The 24151-nt window shown below is 44.7% G+C and overlaps 1 protein-coding gene across 5 annotated transcripts in view; it reads right to left on the reverse strand.

The window, feature by feature from the left end:
* The window catches only part of LOC139542213 (rho guanine nucleotide exchange factor 25-like), a 131013-nt gene that overhangs the window by 97170 nt on the left and 9692 nt on the right, over positions 1-24151 (reverse strand). For 4 of the 5 annotated variants that reach the window (XM_071347371.1, XM_071347373.1, XM_071347372.1 and 1 more), the window contains one exon: positions 20398-20554. In XM_071347371.1, coding sequence (XP_071203472.1) covers positions 20398-20554 — 157 coding nt within the window. Of the gene's footprint in view, positions 1-618; positions 1282-20397; positions 20555-24151 lie in introns of those variants that run through there. The other variant, XM_071347374.1, reaches the window with a different exon arrangement.

The following is a 24151-nucleotide window of genomic DNA, read 5'->3' on the forward strand; positions in this document are numbered from 1 at the left end:
TATTTTCCTAGAAGAGTGTACGACAGCACCTGTCCCTCCCTGCCTCTTTGCAATGTGTATTACATGTACACACCCCATAGCAATGTCCTCCTCCCTGTGTTTACTGTGATAGTGTAACTGTGTGACTTCCCCTGTCCATATCTCTCTGCGTGTGGTACTTTAACAGTCTGTGAGAGGAGAGACACCAATCTGTTGCTTCAGCTGGAGGCAAGAGAGAGGAGAGGAGGAAGGCTCTGCTCCGCACCCTTAACCCATTAGTACACTACACCTACTCCTTGCGGAACGGAGGCAGGGAGAAGGCGGAGGAGGAGGTGGGTGGACAACTGAGCAAATGTGGCAGAGAGAAGAGGGTGAAGGCTGAACAGGCAGTGGTATGACAGGGAAGGGCAGGCAGAGAGATGAGACCGTGTTGATTTGCTACAGCTCACTATAAATCGACACACACACATAAACCTACTCCTGTATCAGCGCGCTTGTATACAAATTACACACACACACACACACACACACACAGAAGTAAACACACAAACACACAGTTTATCGCACACAAGCACACAGAGTACACAAACAGACACGACAGCTGGCGTGAATGAGTGTGTATACACGGTGTACACTAACCTCTGACCCGGGCATAGCAGCAGCCACACTTGGCCAGGACTTTACGGAACAAATGTTGGCAGGCACAGCCTCGGTGGTGGTGGCCCGCTTTCATGGTGTACACCTCACGCTGGATGACCCGCTACCAGGGGTGGGCATGCCCCAGCGAGCACACACGCAGTACACACTAGATCCTCGCGGTGCAGAGTAAATCCCACACAGCAGTGTCGGGAGAGCGTCCACAGAGGAAACACAAAGTCCAGTTCAACAGGTCCAGTCAGATCGGGTCCAGAGCCAAATTAGAGAGATCTGGCTTAGAGAAAAACACAGCCAATGGGGATGGACTGCATGGCTGTCGTGAGAATAATTATCCCTCTCTTTCTCTTTTCCTTCCTCCCTCGTTCTTCCCAGTTGGTGAGCTCTCGCCGGGTCAAATGACAGAGTAACAGACTGCCTCAGAGAGAGAGAGAGAGACGGGGAAAGAGAGAGAGAGGGGAGGGGGTGAGGGGGAGGAGTCTGCTACAGCTCTAGTTGCTGCCTGGCTATTCCAGGGTAGTGTTCCCACTCCCCTTCTTCTCTTCCTTCACTTCTCTCCTCTCTTCCTGTCAAGTCTGTCTTCCGTCTCTCTTAGCGACCTTCCTCTCCTCTCTCTCTCGTTTCTCTTCTTCCTTTCCTCCCTCTGTTCCTCTCCTCTGCTCTTTCTCTCTCCTCTCCTGCTCCCTCACTCACTCGTTCCCTCACCTCCTCCACTTGTCTGTCTGTCTGTCTGTCTGTCTGTCTGTCTGTCTGTCTGTCTGTCTGTCTGTCTGTCTGTCTGTCTGTCTGTCTGTCTGTCTGTCTGTCTGTCTGTCTGTCTGTCTGTCTGTCTGTCTGTGTTATTTGTTATGCTCTTTCTACATGGCTGACTGCTGGATGTGACTTTGGCAAACTAACGTAACACACTTAAGGACTCCTACTGGAAACCCAACACCTCCCACAGGCCAGCTGAAATGCCATGCTCTGTATCTCTCTCTCTCTCTCTCTCTCTCTCTCTCGTCAATTCAGAGTAAAATAAAAACAAAAACATGCTTGTCATAAGTGTAATAATACAGAATTACACTGAGTGTACAAAACATTAAGAACACCTTCTCTTTCCATGACAGACTGATCAGGTGAATCCAGGTGAAAGCTATGATCCCTTATTGATGTCACTTGTTAAATCCACTTCAGTCAGTGTAGATGAAGGGGAGGAGACGGGTTAAAGAAGAACTGCAACGCTGCTGGGTTTTTCGCGCTCGACCATTTTCTGTGTGTATCAAGAGCGGTCCACCACCCAGAGGACATCCATCCAACTTGACACAACTGTGGGAAGCTTTGGAGTCAACGTGGGCCAGCATCCCTGTGGAATGCTTTGGACACCTTGTAGAGTCCACGCCACGACAAACTGAGGATGTTCTGAGGGCAAACGTTAGGTATAGTCAGTGTATACGGAGTGCTATGTTAAAAGGTTTTGTATTTGGAGTGGGGCTATGTTAGTAGGAAGGACTATCCCCTGACTCTCACAACAATATTTCAGAACAGCATTGGGTAATGGTGGTTTAATGAGAGGCACACACACAACCCACCACACACACACACACACACACACACACACACACACACACACACACACACACACACACACACACACACACACACACACACACACACACACACACACACACACACACACACACACACACACACACACACACACACACACACACACACACACAGGCTTGTTGTCTGGATATTGACTGGATCCTGTCGTTAGTTTATGATAGAGGGGCCAACAGGGAGACAGAGCTCTCCCTCTTCCATGGAGCTCCAAGCTCCAATTTCACAATGTTGGCATTGTTCTCTTTGTGTTTGTGTGTGTGTGTGTGTGTGTGTGTGTGTGTGTGTGTGTGTGTGTGTGTGTGTGTGTGTGTGTGTGTGTGTGCGTGTGTGTATGTGTGTGTGTGTGCGTGTGTGTGCGTGCGTGCGTGTGCGTGTGACATGAGCAGAATTACTGTACAATAGAGTGCTGAAGACAAGCTTGAAGGCAGGCATGAGCCTGAATGTCTTACTGTAAGGGGTAGACCCCAGAGGTAGCCGTCGCTAACGGTACATGGAAACCTCTCGCTCTCTACAGCCCACTCACTCAACTAGACCTGGGACTCATACTACATATTACACTGGAACAGACCCATTCATTTAGCTGGAGAAGAGATCGCTTTGGACCCTTGTCGCTTACCAATTTCTGTTTTGTTCTGCGTTGATTAGAGTCCACCTCATGATCCTTACCAAACTCAACATTTTACCCTACATGGATGGGGGTGAGAGGACTTGTTTAACCAGCCTCTGACTTATAAATCTTTGTTCCTTATCGATGAAATCATCACGTGAGATTCTATTAAAACAGGCTACGTAGTGTAGGGAAACAACCCATTACGAAACGCTAGCTGTTAAACCTAAGCTTGAACAAATGAGTATTTGACGAGAGTTTACCGTATGTCTTGGTATTACCTCAGACTGCACGTGTCCATATGTCTTTTTGTGTGAAACCTTAGCGGCCATCGATATAGCAGCATATGACTTGGTACTTGGTGACAGGAAATACTGTACGGCTCCAAAGGTGGCTGACTCACTGTCACGCTTGTTACTCCAATGAAATATACCAGGCCATCTCTACTCCGTGCTCTCCATGACTCAGCAGATTTAGTATGAGCTCATCACAATGTCATCCTGCTCCCAGTACGTTTTGGATACCAATCTCAGCAGCGTCACAGAACCAGCTCAGGTTCCTCGCCCAGGGAATCGTCACAGATTACCCCCGGACCAGTCATCAAACAACAGGAGTTCCCAGGTCTCTCCTCTTTGGCTTTGCCTCTTTGATCTTCTCTGCGTTGGCATGGTTCCAACATCCTATCCCTATCCGCTTCAACATGCGTTAGTCTGATGCCACACACGCCACAGCCTCTCGCTCTCTCTCTCTCGTTCTCTCTCTCTTTCTCTCTCTCACTCTCATTCAGTACGGGTTTGTGCCGTAGGGGAGGTCTTCGTGGGCTATACTCGGCCTCGTCTCAGGGTAGTATGTTGGTGGTTGAAGTTCTCCCTCTAGTGGTGTGGGGGCTGTGCTTTGGCAAAGTGGGTGGGGTTATATCCTGACCTCTCCTGTCTCAGCCTCCAGAATTTATGCTGCAATAGTTTATAGTTTATAATAGTCTTATCCGGTGTCCTGTGTGAAATTAAGTATGCTCCCTCTACTTCTCTCTCTCTCTTTTTCTCTCTCTTTCCCTCTCTCCTCTCTCAGGGGGACCTGGCCCTAGGACCGTGCCTGAGGACTACCTGGCTTGATGACTCCTTGCTGTCCCCGGTTCACCTGGTCATGCTGCTGCTCCAGTTTCAACTGTTCTGCATGCGGCTATGGAACACTGACCTGTTCACTGGACGTGCTACCTTGTCCCGGACCTGCTGTTTTGGACTCTCTCTCTACCGCACCTGCTGTCTCTAACTCTTAATGATCGGCTATGAAAAGCTAACTGACATTGCTCCTGAGGTGCAGACCTGTTGCACCCTCTACAGCCACTGTGATTATTATTATTATTTGACCCTGCTGGTCATCTATGAACGTTTGAACATCTTGGCCATGTACTGTTATAATCTCTACCCGGCACAGCCAGACGAGGACTGGCCACCCCTCAGAGCCTGGTTCCTCTCTAGGTTTCTTCCTAGATCTCTCTTCTTCCTCATCTCCCAGCTACAACTACAATACATATCTCTCAGTACATATCATCTCCCAGCTACAACTACAGTACATATCTCTCAGTACATATCATCTCCCAGCTACAACTACAATACATATCTCTCAGTACATATCATCCCCCGGCTACAACTACAATACATATCTCTCAGTACATATCATCCCCCGGCTACAACTACAATACATATCTCTCAGTACATATCATCTCCCAGCTACAACTACAGTACATATCTCTCAGTACATATCATCTCCCAGCTACAACTACAATACATATCTCTCAGTACATATCATCTCCCAGCTACAACCACAGTACATATCTCTCAGTACATATCATCTCCCAGCTACAACTACAGTACATATCTCTCAGTACATATCATCTCCCAGCTACAACTACAGTACATATCTCTCAGTACATATCATCTCCCAGCTACAACTACAATACATATCTCTCAGTATATATCATCCCCCAGCTACAACTACAATACATATCTCTCAGTACATAGCATCTCCCAGCTACAACTACAATACATATCTCTCAGTACATATCATCTCCCAGCTACAACTACAGTACATATCTCACAGTACATATCATCTTCCAGCTACAACTACAGTACATATCTCTCAGTACATATCATCTTCCAGCTACAACTACAGTACATATCTCTCAGTACATATCATCTCCCAGCTACAACTACAGTACATATCATCTCCCAGCTACAACTACAGTACATATCTCTCAGTACATATCATCCCCCAGCTACAACTACAGTACATATCTCTCAGTACATATCATCTCCCAGCTACAACTACAATACATATCTCTCAGTACATATCATCTCCCAGCTACAACTACAGTACATATCTCTCAGTACATCTCATCTCCCAGCTACAACTACAATACATATCTCTCAGTACATATCATCTCCCAGCTACAACTACAGTACATATCTCTCAGTACATATCATCTCCCAGCTACAACTACAGTACATATCTCTCAGTACATATCATCTCCCAGCTACAACTACAGTACATATCTCTCAGTACATATCATCTCCCAGCTACAACTACAATACATATCTCTCAGTACATATCATCTCCCAGCTACAACTACAGTACATATCTCTCGGTACATATCATCTCCCAGCTACAACTACAGTACATATCTCTCAGTACATATCATCTCCCAGCTACAACTACAGTACATATCTCTCAGTACATATCATCTCCCAGCTACAACTACAGTACATATCTCTCAGTACATATCATCTCCCAGCTACAACTACAGTACATATCTCACAGTACATATCATCTCCCAGCTACAACTACAATACATATCTCTCAGTACATATCATCTCCCAGCTACAACTACAGTACATATCTCTCAGTACATATCATCTTCCAGCTACAACTACAGTACATATCTCTCAGTACATATCATCTCCCAGCTACAACTACAGTACATATCATCTCCCAGCTACAACTACAGTACATATCTCTCAGTACATATCATCCCCCAGCTACAACTACAGTACATATCTCTCAGTACATATCATCTCCCAGCTACAACTACAATACATATCTCTCAGTACATATCATCTCCCAGCTACAACTACAGTACATATCTCTCGGTACATATCATCTCCCAGCTACAACTACAGTACATATCTCTCGGTACATATCATCTCCCAGCTACAACTACAGTACATATCTCTCAGTACATATGATCTCCCAGCTACAACTACAGTACATATCTCTCAGTACATATCATCTCCCAGCTACAACTACAGTACATATATCTCAGTACATATCATCTCCCAGCTACAACCACAGTACATATCTCTCAGTACATATCATCTCCCAGCTACAACTACAGTACATATCTCTCAGTACATATCATCTCCCAGCTACAACCACAGTACATATCTCTCAGTACATATCATCTCCCAGCTACAACTACAGTACATATCTCACAGTACATATCATCTCCCAGCTACAACTACAGTACATATCTCTCAGTACATATCATCTCCCAGCTACAACTACAGTACATATCTCTCAGTACATATCATCTCCCAGCTACAACTACAGTACATATCTCTCAGTACATATCATCTCCCAGCTACAACTACAATACATATCTCTCAGTACATATCATCTCCCAGCTACAACTACAGTACATATCTCTCAGTACATATCATCTCTCAGCTAGGTTACACAAAGCCCTGGCCAACAACTGTGAGATCACAGACTGCCGCTCTCCCTCTCTTTCTCCCCGTCTCCATCTTTCTGTGTTTGTGCACGCTTTTTAAAAAATCTCTCCGCCTTTGTCTCTGTCTCTGCAACGAGATTCTTCTGAAAGCAAATGTGTTGAAAAGACCATAGCTCAACTATTGTACTTTTACCAGTGGACCAGAAGGGGGAGTTTATACCTGGGCAATGAGGCAGCCTCCATGTCGCCTCACCAGATACCAGTTCAGTTTAGCTTCCTATCGTTCTCTCCACAGTTACTAAACACACTTCTGGACCTGTTGAACTTTGACTTTGGCCTGAGAGCCGTGTGTGAAGTCGTGAATGTCAGTGGAAACATGGAAGACTAGCTCTCCACCACTGGGCCGCGTGTTTCCAGGAAAAAGAGGGATGGAAGAAGGGAATGGTGGGGGAGGGAAAGGAGGGGGATGGAAGAAGGGAATGGTGAGGGAGGGAAAGGAGGGGGAGGTGAGGTGAACACCCAGACATCTTCTCTCTCCTTTCCTCCTTCCTCTATATCACCCTCCCCTCCCCCAACACACACACACACTAAACATGATTAATCCTCACACACATCGTCAAGCATAAACACAGATGTCTAGAAGAAGCCGGCTCAGCACCCCGTGCATGGTCATGGAAAATGGGAAAATCTATAAATGCACATGCTGGAATATACAGCTACATACTGTATATATTGTGCACATGGGAGTATACACCTACAGCCCTCAGATGGAATGTCTGGTTGTCTGTCAGTTTACTAGAGCAGGAAAATAATCCTACAGCAACAGGAAATTATAATTCATGGACATTTTTTGTTGGGGTTGATACATTTTTCGGTAGGGCAAATCAAGTCTGATATTTTAAAGTGAAAATTACAAACTTTAGAAGTCTTTTTAAACTTTGAATGTTGTACAGGTTTGCATTTCCAGCTGTGCAGGAAAATTCCCAGCAACAAAAGAGTGATCAAATTAAGATTCTACATCTGTACTGCAATCTCACATAGGCAAAGGCATACATGCATACATGAATTTCTCACTAATCACTGGAGGGTTGAATGGCGGGAACCCTGTTAACGAGATTTACCTGGATTTACGGCACAAAACCACTCCCTTTTCCCGGGGTAAATTATAATAAATGATTTATATGAACAGCATGGCGTGAAATGGAACTGTTAAATTATAAGCAGTGTCTAAATGTGTCTTCTCTACGGCCTCCGCATGATGAATCATCAACGCTCAGGGTGGGGACAGACCATCTCAGTATGGAGCACAGTTCACAACACATGTAGACCTGTCTTCTATCGCATCATGGTAACTTTTTGTCTTGTGACAGGCAGGCCTATATTTACCCTAATACAAAGACCGAATGCACGTCTAATTTACCCATCCCCATCGGGGGTCTCCTTGTTTTTTAATTGTAAAGATGTGATTTTTTTCAATTGCAGCTGCAGAGTTTCTAAACAGCCTATCACTCGAATATCGTTGCTTTAAATCAGTGCTTTCAGTCTTTCTCCCTCTCCGTCAACTCCGTCAACTGTACCATATATAGATGTCCTAGCGTACCTCTTTCAGGTAATACATTCAATGTAATATTAGTCTTATATTTAGCTAATTAATGATGGGTTAGGCATAATACGGTTCTAGCTTATAGCCCCTGTCTCTTGCGCAATACCCAAGCACCTGTGCTCCTCTGGCCTCCTTAAAAAAACGCTCCTTAGCTCTTGGAGTCCCATGCAGAAAAAGCTAGACTAGAATAGCTTGCTGGACCAATTTTTTTTTGCATTTCTTATACCAATAGACGAGGAGGGATCACAAGCAATTTTTTTCTGTAAATACAGCAGTCAATAAAACTCACAGGTAGTTTGAATGAAGAGCGAACGCGCAATGGCGGTAGGCCATAGCAGTTATTTATTCAGACCCATAACCTTTCAATCCTCGTGAAGAGAAGTGAAAGCCTGCACCTAATTCTAGTCCTATATTATTAAAGGATGTCATTAGAATGATGATGCACAGGCGGTTGGTGGCACCTTAATTGGGGAGGACAGGCTTGTGGTAACGGCTGGAGCGGAATGAGTAGAATGGTATCAAATACATCAAACACATGGTTTCCAAATTTGATTCCACTCCATTGACTCCGTTCCATCCATTATTATGAGCCGTCCTCCCCTCAGCAGCCTCCGCTGTGATGAAGATAAGGACAACAAAACGTATTTCATTTAACTGTTGAAAGCGGGGAAGAAATGAAGCAACAACAGAGAGAGAAAGAGGAGGTAGGCTAATTACAACATTAGGGGAAATATTATGAAAGGTATATATTCGTCAGCCTACTCATTATACAAATAGTCCCTATTATATTTCAAAATTAAAATCAGCCTATACTTGTAACTTTGTAGGCTGCATGTGCTGCACCAGAATTGCATGTAATCTCCCTGCTTTATCATGGTTTAAACGATGTGTGTAATTCCAGTCCATATCATACAGTATAATACAATACAGTATAATACAGTACAGTAATACAGTTCACTCTGTACAAAAGATTAGCCTACTGGAGCTAGTTTCATTTATTTAACCAAGAGAGCATATAGCTAAATACATCTATGGGTTTTTATGTTTTTCTGTCGTGCGTAATGTGCAGTAGCCTATATCATATTGGATAACGCCACAATCATTTGAGCTTTTTTGGGCTTGAGCTCATTAAATGTTGTTAATGTAGGGCTCATTAAATGTATTGAATGCTTTTGAATGGCACTTCCGGTTTTTGGCGGGAAATACCGGGTTACCCGGGAGAAAAGTGATTTATTCCTAGGATGGAATACGGGGGAAATATTCAACCCTACTGGATGTGAAATCAGGCAGAATGCAGTTGGTTATATTCAGATCACGTCCCCTCTCCCCCACCCTCACATTAAAGTCTCTCTCTCTCTCTCGTTCTCACACATCACTCTCTCTCTTTCCCACTCATTCCCCTGTTGAATGTCATCCAAGAAATGTGCCTTATTATTCATAGATTTCATATTTTACTTTCGCTCTACACTTCCCTCTCTCCCTGCTCCCACCCCCTGTCCCTCTACATCTATTTCTGTCACTCTCCCCCTCCCTATCCCAGTTTCTCTCACTACCCTATCGCCCCATTCCCTCTCTCTCCATCTCTCTCTCTCTCTCTCTCTCTCTCTCTCTCTCTCTCTCTCTCTCTCTCTCTCTCTCTCTCTCTCTCTCTCTCTCTCTCTCTGTCTCTCTCTCCTTCTCTTCTCCCACACCAATTAAGGCAAACTCAAGCACTCAGGGCATGTGCCCCTGCATTTTCTCTTAGCCTCATGGCAAAATGTGTAGAATAGCAGGAAATTATCTTTAAAACGGCAAAAAAAATCTCTCATCCTCATGGCAAACAATGAAGAATAGCATGAGATGAGAAGCACATTTTCTCTCTGCCCTATGGCAAAATGTATAGCATTGCAGGAAGGTAGGTGCCCCGGGGCCCGAAATTCATTTGTTCGGCCCTGGGCAAATTGGCACTAGTCAGTAGTCTCTAGTCTGAGTGTCTCAGGGGGAGGTTATTTCTGTGTTCTGGCCTGTGTGTGTGTGTGTGTGTGTGTGTGTGTGTGTGTGTGTGTGTGTGTGTGTGTGTGTGTGTGTGTGTGTGTGTGTGTGTGTGTGTGTGTGTGTGTGTGTGTGTGTGTGTGTGTGTGTGTGTGTGTGTGTGTGCGCGCGGCTCTGTTGTCTGTAGGAGTGTTGCTCTGTTTACCGACCTGTCTGCCTGTCCTGTTCTTCACCGCTGTGTCTGTGTGTATCCTGTGCAACACCGCTGCAGTATGGAGCGGCTCCAGAGAGAAGGGAACAGAGCACAGAGCAGAAACACAGCAGCACACTCTCTCTCTCTCTCTCTCTCTCTCTCTCTCTCTCTCTCACACACACACTGAGAACACACAGAATACACACACAGAGCACACCCACCTGCAGACGGAGTGCATGTCCATGGTTTTGTGTTGGGAGGAGTGTGTGTGTCCTTTGCCATCCCGTGCCTCCCTCACTGTACAGCTACAACATACACACCACCACATTACAATCAGATCGCCCTATCTATCCCTCCCTGGCAGTATTCATCCACCTCCCACCTCTCAACAGTATCCATCCACCTCCCACCTCTCAACAGTATCCATCCACCTCCCACTTCTCAACAGTATCCATCCACTTTCCACCTCTCAACAGTATCTATCCACCTCCCACCTCTCAACAGTATCCATCCATTTTCCACCTCTCAACAGTATCTATCCACCTCCCACCTCTCAACAGTATCCATCCACCTCTCAATCATGCTGCTTTTTTCCATGGAACCTGCTGTTTGTACCTGGAAACTATCAACAGTCAGATTTTCCCCCTATTCCCTGACCCTGCCTGAATCAAAGGCTTATTCAAGTTATAATGCCCAAGAAGTCGGTGTTTGGAAGAAATATTGGCACGGGTGTTGTTAGGCCCGAGACGAAGTCGAGGGCGGGCAAACTGTGCCAATATATCCTCCAAACACCGGCTTCGAGGGCATTATAACTTAAATAAGCCTTTAAACAACGGGTTACCAACATATTCAAATAATGGATATGTCAGAGAGACAGACAGCAAAGTTTATACAAATCTCCGCTGTTGAAAACTAAATGTTAGTTTAAATGAAATGTGAGATAATGTCTAGATGCTTTTATAGTGGAGATTATAAAGTTTATAAATTGCCTGGCTGGGCTGACAAGACAGTGGATTGCGCAGTCAGATGGAACAGAGTGAACCCTCCCTCTCTGTGTGTATGTGTAGCTTAGCTGTGTAGTGTACATACATCCCAGCTGTGTGTGAGTCTGATAAATGTGACAAGGGCTTAAATCGGAACTAAAACATCTCAATGAAGGAGTCAGCACCAGCTTAACACTGTTCAAACGTTCAGCCGCATAACGTTGGCCACACATGAAGTGTGAAGCACATGTTATAAATATTAGACCTAGGCAGCCTTATAGTTGTTTACGTTACCCACCACTTTTACTGTAAAGTGTGTAAAATGTTTGAAAAGTGAAATTAGTCGAAACAGCTAGGTGTTCTTCCTACATTCTCTGTCACCAGTAATGTGTTCGTTCCAAATCCTGCTGTGGTGTATCTGCTTAAATTAGTGGGTGGACTTGTCTCTGTCTGTCTGTCTGTCTGTCTGTCTGTCTGTCTGTCTGTCTGTCTGTCTGTCTGTCTGTCTGTCTGTCTGTCTGTCTGTCTGTCTGTCTGTCTGTCTGTCTGTCTGTCTGTCTGTCTGTCTGTCTGTCTGTCTGTCTGTCTGTCTGTCTGTCTGTCTGTCTGTCTGTCTGTCTGTCTGTCTTGCAGCATCAGCCGTGCTCTGGAGCAGTGACCTGTAAGCATGTATTTTCTCCCACATGTCCCAGACAACCCAACCACCTACAGGACCAGCATAAAGTTTGGACACACCTACTCATTCCAGGGTTTTTCTTTATTTTTACCATTTTTTACTTTGTAGAATAATAGTGGAGACATCAAAACTATGAAATAACACATATGGAATCATGTAGTAACCAAAGAAAAGTGTTAAACAAATCAAAATAAATGTAATATTTGAGATTTTTCAAAGTAGCCACCCTTTGCCTTGATGACAGCTTTGCACACTCTTGGCATTCTCTCAACCAGCTTCATGAGGTAGTCACCTGGAATGCATTTCAATTAACAGGTGTGCCATGTTAAAAGGTCATTTGTGGAATTTCTTTCCTTCTTAATGCGTTTGAGCCAATCAGTTGTGTTGTGACAAGGTAGGGGTGGTATTCAGAAGATGGCCCTATTTGGTAAAAGACCAAGTCCATAGTATGACAAGAACAGCTCAAATAAGCAAAGAGAAACGACAGTCCATCATTACTTTAAGACATGAACGTCAGTCAATCCAGAAAATTTCAAGAACTTTCAAAGTTTCTTCAAGTCGCAAAAACCATCAAGCGTTATGATTGTGAGGACTGGAGCTGGGAGATGAGAAGCAAGTACAGGGAGTGAACATTGAATTAATAACCGACATGAAACAAACAAGGACAGTGTCTGGACAGGGAAAACATAACGACAATAATGCTGACACTAGGAACAAACTGAGGAACAGACAGATATAGAGGGGTCAATCAACAAAGTGAAGGAGTCCAGGTGAGTCCAATGAAGTGCTGATGCGCGTAATGATGGTGACAGGTGTGCGTAATGATGGGTCACCTGGTGCCCTCGAGCACCATAGACAAGGCGTGACAATGATGAAACTGGCTCTCATGAAGACCGCCACAGGAAAGGAGTCTCTCACTGTTGCCGCTTGCTATAGACCTCCCTCTGCCCCCAGCTGTGCCCTCGATACCATATGTGAATTGATTGCCCCCCATCTATCTTCTGAGCTCGTGCTAATAGGTGACCTAAACTGGGACATGCTTAATACCCCGGCCATCCTACAATCTAAGCTTGATGCCCTCAACCTCACACAAATTATCAATGAACCTACCAGGTACAACTCCAAATCCGTAAACACGGGCACCCTCATAGATGTCATCCTAACTAACTCGCCCTCCAAATACACCTCTGCTGTTTTCAATCAAGATCTCAGCAATCACTGCCTCATTGCCTGCATCCGTAATGGATCTGCGACCAAACAACCACCCCTCATCACTGTCAAACGCTCCCTAAAATACTTCTGCGAGCAGGCCTTTCTAATTGACCTGGCCGGGGTATCCTGGAATGACATTGACCTCATCCCGTCAGTAGATGATGCCTGGCTATTCTTTAAAAGTGCCTTCCTCACCATCTTAAATAAGCATGCCCCATTCCAAAAATTTAGAACTAGGAATAGATATAGTCCTTGGTTCACTCCAGACTTGTCTGCCCTTGACCAGCACAAAAACATCCTGTGGCGTTCTGAATTAGCATCGAATAGCCCCCGTGATATGCAACTGTTCAGGGAAGTTAGGAACAAATATACAGAGGCAGTTAGGAAAGCTAAGGCTAGATTTTTCAAACAGAAATTTGCATCCTGTAGTACTAACTCAAAAAAAGTTCTGGGACACTGTAAAGTCCATGGAGAATAAGAGCACCTCCTCCCAGCTGCCCACTGCTCTGAGGCTAGGAAACACTGTCACCACCGATAAATCCACGTTAATTGAGAATTTCAAAAAGCATTTCTCTACGGCTGGCCATGCTTTCCACCTGGCTACCCCTACCCCGGTCAACTGCCCGGCACCCTTCACAGCAACCCGCCAAAGCCCCCACCATTTCTCCTTCACCCAAATGCAGATAGCTGATGTTCTGAAAGAGCTGCAAAATCTGGACCCCTAGAAATCAGCCGGGCTAGACAATCTGGACCCTCTCTTTCTAAAATTATCCGCTGCCATTGTTGCAACCCCTATTACTAGCCTGTTCAACCTCTCTTTTGTATCGTCTGAGATTCCCAAAGATTGGAAAGCTGCCGCGGTCATCCCCCTCTTCAAAGGGGGTGACACTCTAGACCCAAACTGCTACAGACCTATATCTATCCTACCCTGTCTTTCTAAGGTCTTCAAAAGCCAAATTAACAAACAGGTTACCAACCATTTCGAATCCCACCGTACCTTCTCCGCTATGCAATCTGGTTTCAGAGCTGGTCATGGGTGCACCTCAGCCACGCTCAAGGTCCTAAACGACATCATAACCGCCATCGATAAGAGACATTACTGCGCAGCCGTATTCATCGACCTGGCCAAGGCTTTCGACTCTGTCAATCACCACATTCTTATTGGCAGACTCGACAGCCTTGGTTTCTCAAATGATTGCCTTGCCTGGTTTACCAACTACTTCTCTGATAGAGTTCAGTGTGTCAAATCGGAGGGCCTGTTGTCCGGACATCTGGCAGTCTCTATGGGGGCGCCACAGTGTTTAATCCTCGGGCCGACTCTCTTCTCTGTATACATTTGTATTTAAGTCATTTAGCAGACGCTCTTATCCAGAGCGACTTACAAATTGGAAAGTTCATACATATTCATCCTGGTCCCCCCGTGGGGAATGAACCCACAACCCTGGCGTTGCAAGCGCCATGCTCTACCAACTGAGCCACACGGCACTCAACATCAATGATGTTGCTCTTGCTGCTGGTGATTCTCTGATACACCTCTACGCAGACAACACCATTCTGTATACTTCTGGCCCCTCTTTGCACACTGTGTTAACTATCCTCCAGACGAGCTTCAATGCCATACAACTCTCCTTCCGTGGCCTCCAACTGCTCTTAAACGCAAGTTAAACTAAATGCATGCTATTCAACCGATCACTGCCCGCACCTGCTCGCTCGTCCAGCATCACTACTCTGGACGGCTCTGACTTAGAATACGTGGACAACTACAAATACCTAGGTGTCTGGTTAGACTGTAAACTCTCCTTCCAGACTCACATTAAGCATCTACAATCCAAAATTAAATCTAGAATCGGCTTCCTATAACGCAATAAAGCATCCTTCACTCATGCTGCCAAACATACCCTCGTAAAACTGACCATCCTACCGATCCTCGACTTCGGTGATGTCATCTATAAAATAACCTCCAACACTCTACTCAACAAACTGGATGTAGTCTATCACAGTGCCATCCGTTTTGTCACCAAAGCCCCATACACTACCTACCATTGCGACCTGTACGCTCTCGTTGGTTGGCCCTCGCTTCATACTCGTCACCAAACCCACTGGCTACAGGTTATCTACAAGTCTCTGCTAGGTAAAGCCCCGCCTTATCTCAGCTCACTGGTCACCATAGCAGCACCCACTCGTAGCACGCGCTCCAGCAGGTATATCTCACTGGTCACCCCCAAAGCTAATTCCTTCTTTAGTCGTCTTTCCTTCCAGTTCTCTGCTGCCAATGACTGGAACGAACTGCAAAAATCTCTGAAGCTGGAAACACTTATCTCCCTCACTAGCTTTAAGCACCAGCTGTCAGAGCAGCTCACATATTACTGCACCTGTACATAGCCCATCTATAATTTAGCCCAAACAACTACCTCTTCCCCTACTGTATTTATTTATTTATTTTGCTCCTTTGCACCCCATTATTTCTATTTCTACTTTGCACATTCTTCCACTGCAAATCTACCATTCCAGTGTTTTACTTGCTATATTGTATTTACCTCGCCACCATGGCCTTTTTTGCCTTTACCTCCCTTATCTCACCTCATTTGCTCACATTGTATATAGACTTATTTTTCTACTGTATTATTGACTGTATGTTTGTTTATTCCATGTGTAACTCTGTGTTGTTGTATGTGTCGATTTGCTATGCTTTATCTTGGCCAGGTCGCAGTTGCAAATGAGAACTGGTTCTCAACTAGCCTACCTGGTTAAATAAAGGTGAAATAAAATTAAAATAAATAAATTAGAGTTACCAGCCTCAGAAATTGCAACCCAAATAAATGCTTCACGGAGTTCAAGTAACAGCCACATCTCAACATCAGCTGTTAAAGGGGACTGCGTGAATCAGGCCTTCATGGTCGAATTGTTGCAAATAAACCACTACTAAAGGACACCAATCAGAAGAAGAGACTTGCTTTGGCAAAGAAACAGGAGCAATGGACATTAGACCGGAGGAAATCTATTCTTTAGTCTGATGAGTCCAAATTTGAGATTTTTGGTTCCAACCGCCATGTGATGTATTTGTGAGACGCAGAGTAGGTGAACGGGTGATCTTTGCATGTGTGGTTCCCACCATGAAGCATGGAGAAGGAGGTGTGATGGTGTGGGGGTGCTTTGCTGGTGACACTGTCAGTGATTTATTTAGAATTCAAGGAACACTTAACCAATATGGCTACCACAGCATTCTGTAGCGATTCGCCATCCCATCTGGTTTGCGCTTAGTGGGAATGTCATTTGTTTTTCAACAGGACAATGACTCAACACACCTCCAGGCTCTGTAAGGGCTATTTGACCAAGAAGGAGAGTGATGGACTGCTGCATCAGATTACCTGGCCTCCACAATCATCCGACCTCAACCCAATTGAGATGGTTTGGGATGAGTTGGACTGCGGAGTGAAGGAAAAGCAGCCAACATGTGCTCAGCATATTTGGGAACTCCTTCAAGACTGTTGGAAAAGCATTCCAGGTGAAGCTGGTTGAGAGAATGGCACGAGTGTGTAAAGTTTTCATCAAGGCAAAGGGTCGCTACTTTGAAGAATCTCAAATATAAAATATATTTTGATTTGTTTAATAACACTTTTACTACATGATTCCATATGTGTATTTCACTGTAGAATGTAGAAAATTGATACCAAGAGACGACAAGAATACTATTTACACACTATTCATAGGGGAGAAAAGCGAGAACAATATCTGTGTGATTACCTGTTGTGACCTGGACTGTCAGATTACCCCCCCTGTGTACCGGACCGGATTGGTTGAGGACCCAAGTGTGAGGAGTACCCCTGGAAAACGGAACGGACAACGAGAACGGCTTGTGGACTGTGAGGTGATTGGTGCATTTCCCCTCTTCCCCAGTGTACCAAAACCCCTAATAAACTCCCCATTTGCATTCTATTTGTGCTAATGGTGCCTGTTTTGTTACGGAACTTAATAGAAAAGTCACACACAATGAGTAACGACAACTTGGCTATTTTCTGTGTATACGCTGTACTGTCAGGGAATACGGCAAATGAATGTTTCACTTTCACTTTGTCCTCAGAAGAAGCCTTACCGTGCATGGCCTTGTGTGGCCTCTCGTCGAGTAATCTCGTAACACAGAACCAAATAATGCATGCGCCAGCTAGCTAAGTCTGCCATGAGAGACGACTGAGAGAAGAACAAACTATTCACAAAGTTAAAGGTGTTTGCTGATGTGTACCGTCACGGCATAACAGATATCATTTTATGTCTACATCCACTGGCTATTCTAGCTGTCTTACTTTGATCTGTTCTGTTCCTTCTGACTCGTCATTATTATGATATTCCATCCAGGGGCATGTTGAAATGTAATGTACTGTAATGTAATGCAGGGCGGCTGAGACTATTACCATAGTATTTTATCATCTCCCATATTAAAGCCAGAGAGGACCACTAAGATGAAAGACAACAGAGGGCCCAGATGTTTTAAGTACTTTGTAGCCCAGAGGCATTGCACAGCATTTTACTGTTCCACTCTTACAGCAAAGCCTCCAAACTACCGTTGACAAAATGTCTATTGGTACTGTGGCATGGTAATGTGGCTTGATACTACTCGGTACATATCCAATGGCTCTGTAGCCTACATGTTTATGACAAATCTGGGAAGAGAACAGTAACACACTGTAACTCTCCAACATAAATTCCTATACCATTATGCTGTTGTGCAGAATTATATAATGACATAACTAGTTACATATGTTCTATATGTCTTCACTATGTCTGTTCTGCTGGACTTGAGGTTATGGAGCTGTGTGTGTGTGTGTGTGTGTGTGTGTGTGTGTGTGTGTGTGTGTGTGTGTGTGTGTGTGTGTGTGTGTGTGTGTGTGTGTGTGTGTGTGTGTGTGTGTGTGTGTGTGTGTTGAGCACTTTGCCATGATTACCGGTTCACTTCCTCTTCCTGTTGTTGTGGGTTTAAGCATTTGTCCCTGACAAAGACAACATCATAAAACAGGAGAGAGCGGTAGCCCCTAGTCACACATAAGGACATCCATCAGTCAGCGACTATTACCAAACACTGGAACTGGACTCCTACAGTCTGGGTAGGATGTTGGGGGGGCAGTGGGGAGAGGAAAGGGAAACCTAGGGATGACGTTGGGTTCGCTTTACTTCTCGTGACCCCTTGCGACGGGCGAAATATTACCAAGGGTTCTGGTCTGTGGTAAGAGACTGGAGATGAATTAGACCTTTGAGGAAGTGAGATACAACAGAGGGAGTGGATAGAGAGGAAGACGAACGTTGGAAAAAGAGGAAGAAAAGGCAGGAAGAAGTGGAGCACAGGAGATCAGGAAGTGAAATAAGAGGAAGCAAGGAAGAAGAAGAGAAGAAGGAGAGAGAGTCTCTCCTCTGTCTGCTTGTGGTTTAGCTGCTGCTGGTGCCCTGTGATTCCTGTGAAGCCACTAGAAGGCATCTTGTTTCTAATGTCTACCAGACGGCCCGCTTGGTGATCTCCTCTACTATCCTCCTGCTTCTCCTGTGCCTCTGTCTGAACCCCACAAAACTAGAGCGCACACACACACACACACACACATTCAGGGCCAATGAGAGCACGGGCTTCCTCTCTTCCTCCTCCTCCACTCCATCCCCACCACAGTCACAGCAAGGGATGGAAACATGACACTGACCCCTGCCAACCAACCAGACACAACCAGACCATCATGGCAGCAGCAGTAGTATTTGACATCTTTCAAATGCTGTGTTTGATTGAGTTTGCCTGGGGCAAAGGAACCAATGGAATAATTCCAAAAATGCATATAGTCCCACTCATCTGTCCCGTTCCAGACAGGTTCAGGCAAACAGTTAAATTTGAACGCAGGCTTGCAATGGACCTGAAAAATAACATAGGAGTGGCACGAACAACAACCACCCAGCTCGACCACCACTCCATTCATGGATTATGAACGATGCATTTCAGCACTCTGGCTCTCCTGTGGGAGGCCTGGGCTAGATAATACTTGGCTGCATTTGGCCATTACAGATAAACATTGCTGACAGCTTCCTCCTATGTCTGTCTCACATGCACACACGCACACACACCGAACGAACGTCATGCTCTGCTCTGCACACCAGTTAGCGGTTTGGTTTGATTTGGTTTCAGCCACATGGTAACACGGTACACACTCTACTCTACCACTAACCCACACCCCCCCGATCCCCCATCCAGCTACAAAGCTCCTTTTGTTTGGTTGCACTCAAGGAAAATGGGAACGCACGCAAACCTGTTCAGAGCTAAATCAACCAAGAATGGCTGTCTGTAACCAATAGTGGGGTTTTCCCTCAACATTTTGCATCCATTTTCCCCATCTGGAAACGGTTGCCCACGCAGCCTCCCTACGCCAGCCTCCCTCCCTACTGACACACAAACACACTCACACGTACGCAAGCATGCACACAAACTGATCCCAGTTTTCCTATCCGGTACATTAACGGGGATAACTGGGCCCTGATCCTCCCATTGGTCAGATTAGGTCCTATATCGTCCTATCAGTGCTAACAGTGCAGATACAAGGGAGGTGGTTCATTACCTGCTAACCACCAAGCTTCAGGAAGCTTCCGGTGACTCCCATCTGATAACACACCTGCTTATATTATCTCACATGACTGATCAGATAAGTGTCTATTTTAGGTACAGCTGAACACGTATGCCTACAAGCAGGGGTGTAATGGAGGGTAAACACACATGAACGTAGTACAAGACGTGCATTCAAGACAAGTGGGTGGTAGAAATGAAGTCCTAAGAATATTTGAGTATTTGTCAACAGGCCAGGCGTCAGTTATGAGGTGATTGAGTGTTCGACCAAGTTGTTTTTTAATGTCACTGAAAGGACACCTGAAACCCTGCCATCGTGGATACTGGAACAAGCAGCAGACCAGAACATGGATATTTATATTCCAGGTGGAACAAACCAGACAGGTTAGGTGAGGCCCTGTTTAGACTGGCAGGCGAGGGTTTGTGGACACACACACACGCTGTGTGTGGATACAGACTGACAGTCGTAGACAATGGACAGATTAAGTGTTTCAGGTCATCAAGGCAAAAGGTGGTAATGGAGTAGAGTTAGGTACCCAAACAATTCTTTACAGAAACATTTCAACAAAACGAGGATGGAAAGGTGTGATGTTTCAGGTCTCACCTGCTCTGTTTCTTCCTCCTCTCCTCTCCAGGTGGTCTTGTGTGGGGGACCCCTGCTCCCAGTCCTCTAGCCCAGCTGGGTCCAAGTGTCGTGGGCCTCCTGCACCCTTCTTCTCCTCCTGGCTCACCGGGGGCTCTGTTGCTGCGTCATCTGCGTGCTGGACAGAGAGAAACACGTCAGGAGGATCCCTCCTAAAGGAGAGTCAACAACTAGCCATCTCCTATGATCCTCGTCACGTCAAAATGTAACAACCATCATAGGAGTTGGCTATACAGCACAAACAGATCTGGGACCAGGCTGGAAAATAATCATGAGAAAAAACATGAAATCACACATCCTCCGCATTCCATCCTGAACTGTAATGCTCTTTGCAAGATGTACATAAAAGGTTTATCACTTGATGATCAACAATGGTAAGACTGTACATATGGCATTAAAACACATATCCTTAGTATTCAAACCTTGAACCTGGGGAAAGTATTTTCTAAGCCAGGAGGCTAAGGCTCATTCTTATTGTTCCCGGCAAAGTAGCATCAGTAATTCTACATTTGTTATTAGCCCAGCTAGCATGGACACTGACAGTTGTGAATCTGATGCAGCCGAAGAGCTACTGCCCCCTTACCCGGGAAAGCACCGAACAACAGACAGGGACGTTGGACCATCAAAGAGGCGCAAATATGATGAACTACATTGATTTGGGGTTCACTTATATTGGGAGTAGTGCCTTTCCTCAGCCACAGTGTGTTATATGTGCAAAAGTACTATCTCACAACTCGATGAAATCTTCACTCTTGCACAGACATTTAGAAATAAAACATGCCAATTTGAAAAATAAGAGAATTAAGACAACTTCCGAGTAGTAAGATATATATAAAAGAAACAGATACCATTAATAAGAAGGGGCTAGAAGCATCTTATATGGTGAGCTACTGAGTGGCTAGGACAGGCAAGTCCCATACTATTGTGGAGGACTTAATTCTTCCTGCTGCCGCGGATATGGCTGGGACAATGCTGGGTGAAAAGGCCAAAAGAACTACACAGACAATGTCTTCATCAAACAACACTGATTCACTACGCATCAGTGTCATGGCAGGAGATGTTTTGAAACAATTACTGCTTCACATACAAGTGAATTCAGTGAATTATATGCATTACAGCTGGATAACAGACGTGCCGGGCCTGGCACAGCTCCTGGTATATGTCCGTTACATATATGGGGGGGGGGGGGGGGGGGTCAATTAAGGAAGACATCCTCTTCTGCAAACCACTAGAAACCAGGACAACAGGAGAGGATAATTGTAAAGTACTGGACAGCTTTGTGACATCAAATGGACTTTGGTGGTCAAGATGTGTTGGTATCTGTACTGATGGCGCAAAAGCCATGACAGGGAGACATAGTGGAGTGGTAATGCGCGTGCAAACAGTTGCTCCCGACGCCACTTGGGTACACTGCAGCATCCACCGAGAGGTCTTGCGGCCAAGGGAATGCCTGACAGCTTGAAAGACGTCTTGGACACTACAGTAAAAATGGTTAACTTTGTTAAAGCAAGGCCCCTGAACCTTCGTGTATTTTCTGCACTATGCAATGATATGGGGAGCGACCATGTAACGCTTTTACAACATACAGAAGTGCGCTGGTTATCAAGGGGCAAAGTAATGACACGTTTTTTTTATTGAGATATGAGTTTAAAGTTTTCTTTACTGACCATCATTTTCACTTGTCTGGCCGCTTGCATGATGATGAGTTTCTCACACGACTGGCCTATCTGGGTGATGTTTTTTCTCGCCTGAATGATCTGAATTTAGGATTACAGGGACTCTCTGCAACTATATTCAATGTGCTGGACAAAATTGAGGCTATGATTAAGAAGTTGGAGCTCTTCTCTGTCTGCATTAACAAGGACAACACACAGGTCTTTCCATCATTTTATGATTCTTTGTGTGCAAATTAACTCAAGCTTACGGACAATGTCAAATGTGATATAGCGAAGCACCTGAGTGAGTTGGGAGCGCAATTACGCAGGTACTTTCCCGAAACGGATGACACAAACAACTGGATTTGTTATCCCTTTCATGCCCTGCCTCCAGTCCACTTACTGATATCTGAACAAGAGAGCCTCATCGAAATTACAACAAGCGGTTCTGTGAAAATGTTATTTAATCAGAAGCCATTGCCAGATTTCTGGACTGGGCTGCGCTCAGAGTAGCCTGCCTTGGTAAGGTTATAGCCTGCCTTGGTAAGGTTATATATATAAGATGGTTAAATAAGGAGCAAAATTGTTGATTATTATTGTATTATTATTTGTGCCCTGGTCCTATAAGAGCTCTTTGTCACTTGCCACGAGCTGGGTTGTGACAAAAACTCACACTCAGTCTTATGTTTAATAAATGTATTGTTTAGTGTGTGTGTGGCAGGCTTACAATGATGGCAGAAAACAACATTTGAGAGTGAGCTGACCCTGGTGCTAGAGGGGGTACACAGCTGGAGGTTGAATGTTTGAAGGGGTACAGGACTATAAAAAGTTTGGGAACCACTGTGCTAGAGAAGTATCATGGGAACGTTGCAAGAACATTCATGTGTCCAGGTTTCTGTGGGTTAGGAGAAAACCCCATCAACGTCCCACCAGACATACGCAGAACATGGTTGCCATGTTCTTAAAACACATGTTTTTAATGTTCTAGACAAGTGTCATGGGAACATGCCAAAAACATTCATGTGTCCAGTTTTCTGTGGTTTAGGAGCATATTCCATCAACGTCCCACCAAACATACAGTACATTGCCATGTTCTCAGAATATACATTATTAATATTCTTAGAAACATTCAGTGAGAACGTTGCAAGGACAGTCATGTGTCCAGTGTTCTATGGATTGGGAGAATAATCCATCAAAATCAAATCAAATGTTATTTGTCACACGCGCCGAATAAAACAGGTGTAGACCTTACCGTGACATGCTTACTTACAAGCCCTTAATAACCAACAATGCAGTTCACGAAATAGAGTTAAGAAAATATTTACGCACTTCTCTCTGTAGCGCCTTACGGTCAGATGCCGAACAGTTGCCATACCAGGCGGTGATGCAACCGGTCAGGATGCTCTCGATGGTGCAGCTGTAGAACTTTTTGAGGATCTGGCGACCCATGCCAAATCTTTTCAGTCTCCTGAGTGGGAAAACGTGTTGTCGTGCCCTCTTCACAACTTGTCTTGGTGTGTTTGGATCATGATAGTTTGTTGGTGATGTGGACACCAAGGAACTTGAAACTCTCGACCTGCTCCACTTCAGTCCCGTCGATGTTAATGGGGGAGTGTTCAGCCCTCCTTCTCCTATAGTCCACAATCAGGTCCTTTGTCTTGCTCACATTGAGGAAGAGCTTGTTGTCCTCAAATATAAAATATATTTTGATTTGTTTTTTTGGTTACTACATGATTCCATATGTGTTATTTCATAGTTTTGATGTCTTCACTATTATACTACAATGTAGAAAATAGTAAAAATAAATTTAAAAAACACTGAAAGGAGTAGGCGTGTTCAAACTTTTGACTGGTAATGTATATATAACATGCCGGTAGAGATATGCTTCTGAAAGTAATATATGGGTTACTTGAAAAAGTAACTGTAATAATATTACAATATTATTTTCATATATTTACTCATAAAAGTACTGTAAGTAATTATTACCCCAACACTGGTCCCAAGTGATTCTGTTTCAATTTGTCTATTTTGTCACATTAAAACTTGGAGTTTCAACTCTG

Source organism: Salvelinus alpinus, chromosome 17, assembly GCF_045679555.1.
Source record: "Salvelinus alpinus chromosome 17, SLU_Salpinus.1, whole genome shotgun sequence".
NCBI classification, from domain to species: Eukaryota; Metazoa; Chordata; class Actinopteri; order Salmoniformes; family Salmonidae; genus Salvelinus; species Salvelinus alpinus.